The 9418-nt window shown below is 39.9% G+C and overlaps 2 protein-coding genes across 2 annotated transcripts; both read left to right on the top strand.

Moving 5' to 3' along the window:
- Positions 1-2855: 2855 nt before the first annotated feature.
- Positions 2856-3581, top strand: J3458_021030 (uncharacterized protein; the record flags this gene model as incomplete). Its single annotated transcript, XM_007812587.2, has 1 exon — positions 2856-3581. The coding sequence occupies one exon, from the start codon at positions 2856-2858 to the stop codon at positions 3579-3581; it is 726 nt and encodes a 241-aa protein (XP_007810778.2).
- Positions 3582-6758: 3177 nt separating this feature from the next.
- J3458_021029 (uncharacterized protein) lies at positions 6759-8157 on the top strand (the record flags this gene model as incomplete). The annotated part of the gene is made up of 5 exons (XM_066122359.1): positions 6759-6938; positions 7002-7208; positions 7284-7598; positions 7664-7774; positions 7840-8157. 5 exons carry the CDS (start codon positions 6759-6761, stop codon positions 8155-8157), a joined length of 1131 nt encoding a protein of 376 aa, XP_065972613.1.
- Between the last annotated feature and the right edge of the window lie 1261 nt (positions 8158-9418).

The following is a 9418-nucleotide window of genomic DNA, read 5'->3' as shown; positions in this document are numbered from 1 at the left end:
ATAATTATAAGTTAATAGAGCTTATCTTTAGGTATTTAAGATAATTATAATTTATTAACGAGATTTAATAAGATAAAATTTTCTTATACTCTATTATTAATTATTACTTAAATCTTTCGTTCTATTATAATTATATTAATTATAAGGTATACTATACTATTAATATTTATAGTATATAAAGACCTATTAGATCTCCGTTAAGGAATTAGTTTTAATTATAATAATAGCTATTATTTCCTAATTTATTAATCTTATTCTTATATTATTCTTTAACGCGTTATTTTAGGCGTTATTATTAGTAATTATCTTTTAACGTATTATTAGAGCTTTCTTAGTAATTACTTAATCTATTATTTATATTAATTAAACTTAGGTTAAGCGAGTTACTTATAGTTATATAATTCTCTTTCTTCTTATATTATAAGATTATAGCTTAGGTAATATATACGTTATTCTTAGTATAATATAACTTTTTATTTAATATCTTTAAATTAATTTATTATAATTTTAGTTATATTATAAGGGTTATTCTTCTCCCCTTTTATTCTTATAAAAACTATTTATTACCTTACTTACTATTAAGGTACGTGTAATAATTATTATTATAATAGAAGATTTAATTAAGAAGTTTATATTTAATTTTAAGTTTATCTTTCTTAATTAAATAATTCTCTTCTTCTTAAATTCGTTTTAATAAAGGTTTACTTTTTAATAAAAGCATTTAATATTCCTAAAAGTTATTAGGTATTAGTTAGGTTTTAAATTTCTAATCTTTATTTAAACTAGTATTATTTATTAACGTATAGTTTTCTTTATTACTTACTATACTAAGATTTTACGTAAATAAGTCTTTTTAATTTACGGTATAAAGCTTTTTACCTTTAGAAATTAGCTTTTATAGCTTTTTTAAGGCTTTACATTTATTTATAAAGTGTTTAATTTTACTATAATTATAATAAGTCTTTCCCTTTTTCTTATTTATAGCGTTAAGTTTTATAGGTTTAGCGTAGTACCTATATATTATTAATATTTAACGTAACTTACTATTATTAGGTTTATTAAACCTAATATATAATTTAAATTTCTTATAACTTTTTTTATAACGTTACTTATATAAACGGTTATTTACCTTAATAACTATTTTAATAAAGTTATTAAATAACTTAAAATAATCTTTTTAATAAATATTATTCTTTACTTTTTCTTTAAGTTCTTAATAAAAGACTTTTATTTTAGGTTTAATATTTTAATTAAGTTTTACTATAATACGTTTAAACTCTTTAATATAATAAGCTATAAATTTAATTTACTTAAGTTAAGTAAGTTATTATATAGCTTTCTTATACTTATTAGGATTTCTAAATATAATAAGAAGTTATTCTTTAAAGGTTTTATAATTAAAGAAGATGTAAATAACTTTTACTTTAGCTTTAATACTATACTTAAGATATACGTGAAAGGTTAGCTCTTATTATTCTATTACTTTTTTAATTAAGAGGTTATTAATATAAAGAATCTATAACTTAAGTGTTATATAGATTTTTTCATTAACTTATAGGTAAGCTTAAGCTTATATAAGAAAGTTTCTTATATTACCCTTATAATTATTATATAATTTAAGCTTAAGGAATTTTAGTATATTATTATTATTAATAAAGGATATAAGTATAAGATTTTAAACTATTATAAGTTTCTTTTCTTATACCTTAAGTTTTTTATAGAGATTATTCTATTAGTTAAGAAGCTATTAATTTTACTTTTTAAGCTTAATAATCTTATTATAAAGGTACTTTATTATCTTCTTAGGGTTAATAGTCTTTTCGCTTAAAGTAAATATTTTAAAAGTTATTATTACTTAAAGTTTTAAGGTAACTTATTAAATAAAATTAATTAAAATATAATAATAGCTTAGGTTTTAAGGTATAATAGGTTTATTTCTTAGAAAGTAAGTTAGGTTAAATGCTATAAAGTAGCTTTTAAGTAATATTATAATAAGGCTATTAAGAGTATAACTCTTAATAATAAAACTATTACTTAAATTAATTAATAAAGATTTAAATTATTTAACTTATAGGAATACCTTCTTCTTAAGTACTTATTTATCTCTTTATTATAGTTTTAAATTAAATAGATTCTATTTAATCCCTTATATTAGATTAGGTTAATCCCTTTTAATCTATTAAGTTAAATTAAACTAATCCCATTTAATCCCCTCACGTAACCTGCGATCCTATTAGGCCCTATTCTTATCTGCATGCTAGCGGCCTATAATGCCGGCTAACTGCTTTAGGTACCCTCGGTTCGTAACACAGTTATTTTAATAATCAAAAGATAATAATATCCCTAATAAAATTATTAAAAAGCTTAATCAATTATATTAATAAAATAATAATATTAAATAATATTATTAAAGAAGGGAAAAATTAGCTGCGATTACCTTATTATATACGGTTTTTAGTGCGTAGCTTATATTACAATACCTTTAATTAGCTGTAATAAAGACGCGCAAATACAGGTTTATCGCGTTTTCCACGCCATTATAATAAAATTACGCGTAAGAGTATAGTAAACTAGATGTGTGTGTATTATAGAATTTATAGTTTAGCCCGATGTGGGCTACAGCGCTTATGCATATAACCAAGGCACCTGTGTGAATCCACGTGACCTTCTGCCCCCCACGAGTAGCTTCTTGCGTGATTGAGTAAACATTAAGCTAGAAATACCCTTCTACCTAAAGCAGCTAATAGGAAACCAAACTACTAGCTCTTGTCTATTTAGTCGCTAACGGCTACATTGAACTTAAAATACTCCACTTATTAAACCAAGTCGCAACCTATTACTTACACCTGCCTATAATGCTGCGTCTACCAAACGAACTTCTTCCAGCTATTGCTGCGTCGCTAGAGTCTGAGAGAGATATTAATGCGCTAGCTCGAGCAAACTGGCGGCTCTTTGTTTGCCTTGATTATTTTCTATATCGGCGCAATATCCAATACTCTAACAGCTCAGCACTCAAATGGGCTGCTATGCGTGGCCAAGAACAAACGACTAAGAAAGCGCTAGAGTATGGTGCGAGGTGTATAGGTGAGGCAGTAGTGCTATCGGCAGAGAATGGGCACGAAGGAGTCACAAGAATGTTGCTCTCTATCTACAACCCGAATGGAGATGTAGAGACTAGGCTCGGCCAAAGCGCGCTTTCAAGGGCTCTCTCCCGGGGCAATGCGTCTATTGCTGGGATTCTGCTAGACTCAGGCAAGGTCGAGATTGATTCGAGGGATAGCGATGGCCGAACACCGCTATCGCGAGTCGCGTCCAGGGGTTACGAGTCTATCATTAGGATGCTACTAAGCACGGGAAACGTCGAAGTCGATTCGAGGGATACGTATAGCCGGACGCCGCTATCATATGCCGTATCGATAGGTTCTGAGGCAATTGTCCGACTTCTACTAGATACGGGAAAGGTCGAAATCGATTCCAGGGACAACTATGGCCGAACACCGCTATCGCAGGCTATGTCTAGGGGCTATGCGTCTATTGTCAGGTTGCTACTGGACTTTCGAAAGGCCAAAATCGATTCTTAGCCACGTCCTGATGTGCCGTTAAATGGGACTGCGTAACGCCGAACATGCATAATATGCAGCCTTTAGCGTGTTTTTATATTGCGTGTATAAGGTGCCAGGCATAGCGGCCAGGTCTTGTCGGATAAAACGCCTTCTGATAATTAAAACACACAAGCGCTTTGCTACCAGAGTAGCAAGTAGTAATAATAGTTATTATGCTGTTACTTCAAGATAGTAGTATTATTCAAGTCTTAAATATCTTAGGTCTCTAGAGTCTAGGGGGATAATAAGAAGAATAAATATTTCATAAAGAAATATAGTTAATAACAAGGAAGGTATCACGAGAACTGAAGTCGGACCTCAGACCAGAGCTGCCTTATGCCTTTGGCGCTCACTGACTTCTTAACATATAGAGACCTTGAGTCTAAAAAACCAAGGGCCTTCAATACCGAAGATTGTTATTACATGAATTGAGTTATTGCTCCAAGCCCTCACTGAGGCTTGAGCCCTTGTCACACTAAGTAGTAGTATTCTAGTAAAAGTATCTATCAAAACGCAGCATTTTTCACCTGTGCTCAGGTCTTCTCCGATGACTGTCTACTCCAGATCCGATAAATCCAGAAGCCGCGTCTTATGTAGACGGTAGCCCTCCGTGGCTCCCAAATACCGACCCGTCTGAAAGCTCCAGAGTAAGTCCCCAAGTGGAAAAGTATGGCACGCCTCGATGTACTTCAATACTTCACGATCAACCGCTTCTCCCCACACCGGCATGTTTGCCAACGCGACGTACCACCGACGGTAGGACTCATCTTGGAGCTCTCCGGCTCTGTCCATTGCTTTCTGGACCGAGAACCCATTCTTATTTAGGACTGTGATGAAGTTGTGTTCAATGCCGGATTTGACGTCCTTTTTGTAAGAGACAATATCGTTGTGACTGCGGGCAACTCAGCTCTCGTCAGCGCAGCTCGTAGTCTTTTCACTAGTTGTCAAGAAGGGAAGGGGTGTTCTCGAGGCAGCTACGGAAACAGTAATAACACACATCCAGGCGAGGTCGCAGCTGACTGCCATACATTCCTGAACAGATGGGTGCTCGAAAGCCAATTGTGGCAGCTTGACATCATGGGCGTATCTGGAGACATCGGTTGTCAGCTCAAAGGGCCTTGTATTTGCGCGGTAAATTTAATGCATACGCGATCAGGCTTATGCAGGCATATCCACCGACCGTTAGCCTGCGCATTTTCATGTATTCGTCCTCGGTCTGGGCACGACCTTTACAATTACGTGTCGCTTCGACCTGGTGTTTAAGGCCATCCAAATATCGCCGATGCGTGATCTTTATTGCATTTGCAAGTCAGGAGATGCTCGCTACACCGTTCCATCTGTCAGCGCAATTCTTTCGTGTTCCACATGTGTTTGAGTGATACCTTCTTAACACGGTCCCAAACGGTATAAAACAGATACCGCAAGGGGTGAACTTCCCGGTCTGGCAACTCCACGTCGTCATCCAATACAGCCATTGTCTGATTAATCTCTTTCTCTGCGGCTGTTGGATGTCGGTCGAGGTGGCCCTCGTCAAACACTAGTCAACGTGGTGACAGGGTCAGCAACTTGCCCTAATACAACACCACTGGGACATAGACATCAGGGTTAGCTATCACCGTCATCGAAGTAAAAGATCTAATACGGATGACTCAAGTCAGTATTAGACTACCTATTACGGGCTATAGAAACAGATGTCTTTCGGCGTGCAACATACCCAATTCAACCAGTCAACCATAGTCCTGAGTGCTTCTGCATCCGCATGCGGTGCCATGGCAGAAGCACAGAAGCAAAAGTCACTCTTTCGATTCTTGTCTGCCTCGTGCTTTTCCATATTAAGATAGCTAGTGGGAGAGACCTTTGCGTAAGTGTCCGTGGCTGTCTAGCGGTAGAAGATTTGTGCATACTCGGCAATCCAGGCGTCGGCAGCGCTTTTAACCTTAAAATGATGCGGGTTCACCATCGCCTCCGCAGACATGATTGAGCCAAACATGTCCGGGACACGAACCAACGTCGGACAGCCGTTACTAAGTGTGGTCAACTTTTTGATCATGCTGTCTGGAGCCGCGGCTGTAGATGACGGTTATTGGGTAGGTAAGCTTGGAAGTTAGTTGGGAAAGTAATGAGTGGGATTAGGATAGGTGTATAGGCTCAGCGTTTATCGCCGAACGCGGCAAGATTTTATAAATAAAAATTGTATGGTAAGCCGGGAGCAGAAGCATTTGGTGTCGGGGTACAACAAATCGGAAATTTTCCGGTTTGGGACTGCCCGACCTCCGCCACCTAATCGCCACGAGTAGTTATTTTCCGATGGCTTTCTTTTTTTGCTTGACATTTTATAAAAACCGGAACATTTCTATTTCTGGGAATAGCTCGGCAACCTGGGGCAAGATTTGTGACAAGGGCTCAGTTTTTAAGTGCTTAGAACGAGAGTCCTTTTTAGCTAACAACTTGCTTTGACATCGACGATCCTTGGTTTTCTCTCAAGGTCCTTGGGGTGCCTTGGCGTTTTTGCCCTTGACATTCGTCTTCATAATTGACTCAGGCACTACTCAACCACAACAGCAACCTGAAAAGAAAATCACAGGCCACCGAAGTTACGCGATTCCTCGAACTCACCATCCCACGTGAGGCTATGTCGAGTCTTGGCTCTCTTTCAGCGCGTGGCTTGCCGGCCACCCCCGTCTGGTGGAATATGGTCCACCTGTTAATCTGGACTGTAGCAGGTTTTACAGCCTATTGGTTCTGCCTCGTGCTCCATCGTCTCTTTCTACACCCACTCAGGAATGTGCCGGGACCCAAGGTGGCGGCGGCAACCAGTTGGTATGAGTTCTATCAAGACGTCGTCCTTGACGGGCATTACCTCAAGGAATATCCTCGATTACATGCGCACAATACGGTACAGTCTTCCTCTCTGAAATTTAATATTTTCTGAGGACTAACCACAGGGCAGGCCCCATTGTGCGCGTGAGCCCGAACAGAGTCCATATTAACGACTCAGCCTTCTACCATAAGTGGGTGCACAAAAACCACCTCGGTTCTGACGATTTTCCACGCTGACTACACACTTCGGCCAGGGTATATTCTACCAGAACTAAGTATCTTAAGGAGCCTGCTCTGTTTAAGTTTGCCGGCGAGCTTGACGCACTACCGTTCGTCATGGAGCCCGCGGCGCATAAAATACGCCGCGCCATTGTAGGCCCCATGTTCTCCCCTCGCTCTATCCAAGAGTTCTCGCCAGCCGCTCTTCAAATTATCAAGGCTGCCCTGGGAAACGTAGAAGAAGCATACGACTCCGGACTTGCCGTGAGCCTAAAGAAGCTGGAATCGAATTTTGCGGTACAAGAAGACAAGGTCCCATCCTTGCTTGGTCTGTCCTGAACGTGCTAATAGGCTCTATAGATGGACATTATTATGAAATTATGCTTTGGCAGGGATATGAACTGCACTAAAGGAACAAAAGAAACTACTGCCCTCGTTAACTCCATGATAACTCTGGCCCGCAGCTTTTGTCTTATCAAGCATTTCCCTATACTCGGGACTACTATGCAATCGTTTCCCAACCCAATCTTGGCGCGTATTCTCCCGGGTTTCGTCGAGTTTCGCCAGGTGAGTTGGTACCGAAATCTAACTTTCTAGAACTAGGTCTATAATTAGGGGCACGGCTTACTCCTCATTTCGCAGCAATGTGCCCAGTGGGTCGCCGAGGTCCGCGAGAGACATCAAAATGGCGTATATAGAGACGAGTCTGGTCAGCAGACTGTCTTTGACGCCATACTTGAGGCCGAGCCTCAGCGCACAACCAAAGGATTGGTGGACGAGGCATTTTCCCTTGTTATTGGGGGTACTGAGACTACGGTGACGACTATAACTTACGGCGTATGGTGTATCTTGAAGAGTCCCGAGGTCCAGAAAAAGCTGCTGGATGAACTTGACAAGGTAGAGACGAACAATGATGGGTTGATGGAATACCAAAACCTGGTCAATTTGCCCTATCTGGTTAGTGAACACCCAGGAATGCCAGCCCGTCATGTCGAGTCTCTAACCTGCGGCGTTTTTTCCAGACTGCTATAATACAAGAAACTCTCCGCATATCGTCCCCGGCTCCCGGTATTCTTACCCGCCTTGTGCCAGCTGGAGGGACTACATACAGCAAGTACTTCCTGCCGGCAGGAGTAAGTCCTAATGTCGTAAATGATTGGACTTGGGACAAGTAATCGCTAATACAATCTCCAATTAGACCTCCGTCTCGACCGCGCAACGTATGATCCACTACGACCCTGACCTCTTTCCCGAACCCGACGCCTTCATGCCAGAAAGATGGCTAGGGGACAATGCACAGGTATACAAGGCAAACCTAATTCCTTTTGGCAAGGGACCTCGGATGTGCGTGGGGATGTATCTCTCTTACATGGAGGCATATGTCTTTCTTGGGAATCTTTTTCGCCGCTTCGACATGAGCTTGCATAATACCGACCAATCCACTCTCCGCTGGAAGGATCATATTGCTCTTCATCTAGAGGATGATGTTATGATTAAAGTTAATAGCCGTAGGTAGAACTATTAGACTAGACATTATTGAAATAGTTTAAAAACAAAAAAAAAGGGCTAGATAAAGGGCATCTAGTAATACTGTATTTTGGCCGTACCTAGGCCAGGGAACCGTATCTCAACATGCAATATACTGTAATTACACGCCATCACGATACGTCAGACACACTAGCTGAATTAGTGATTCATTATAGCGCGCGCCGGTAAAGGCTATCTCGTGATAGACTCGGCCACTAACTGCGTGGAGTAATTTACATATCAGAGACATAGCTTGCGCCGGCGACTCACACCGTCAACTCAAACATGGACGCACAATATCTAGATATTGTTTGGAGGGTTGCCAAATCTTAGAGTGGAGACTCGGGCTAGAAATAATATCCAAGTTGGTTTATGACATAAGTTAAGAATTTTTTTATTTAGCTTTTAAAAGGGATTATAAGGCCTAGAACCCAGGACCAGACAATGAATAGAAAAAGGCGAAACCGTGTCCACGACAACCAACACGTCCATATCTCGCTGGATTGTGCCATCAAGAACTTGAACATTGACATCGTAGCCCTTTACGTTGCCTTGAAACTGCACCCCCGCGTCCCATATAAGATGAGTGATTTTCCTGTAATTGACCCCTGCTGTAGAATGCGAAACTACCCAGCCCTTCAAAGCCGGCTTCCTCAAGTTCCTTCCCCCATCGTGTTGAGGTTATGTAAAGTTCCTCAGCTCTGCCATCTGCTTCGCCAGCCCGCCACCCTGGAAGGACGCCGGCCACAAAATTCGTAAACTTCGTTTCTGAGAAAAGCTCCTCCAGTAGTAATTGCCCTGTGGGTGGATAAGCTTGCGAGCATTGACATGGAACTGGGAATTAGCCTCTCGACGTCACCCCAGAAGTCGTCGTCAACCGCATCGTCTGGTCCATTGCTGAAGGTGCACTGGTGATGATTTCTCATAATGCTAATTAAGATCTGTGGAGGCGATGGCTGGTGTCGAGCTAATTGGCAAGGTCCGACCCTCGAGATTACAATCTCCAAGGCTTCTTTCGGCATGGTCCCCGCCTTGATTGAGATGCTCAGGATTTCAGGCTACATAGATGATAACACCGTATACCGGATATCGTTTGGCGGCCAACCAAAAAACACTTCCAACTTCAGCTGACACAGTTGAAGAAGTCTCAACACTTCGGTCATCTTCGCTGTCTGTTGACTGTTGATCATCTTTGTTGTTCCTTGACTGGGCAAGCCAAGATAGGGATATGCCCTTGGTTTCTTGGTTGT

Source organism: Metarhizium acridum (assembly GCF_019434415.1).
Source record: "Metarhizium acridum strain ARSEF 324 chromosome Unknown scaffold_577, whole genome shotgun sequence".
Classification (NCBI taxonomy): domain Eukaryota; kingdom Fungi; phylum Ascomycota; class Sordariomycetes; order Hypocreales; family Clavicipitaceae; genus Metarhizium; species Metarhizium acridum.
Note: the sequence above shows the minus strand (reverse complement) of the source record. Positions and strands in the feature narration are given on the sequence as shown.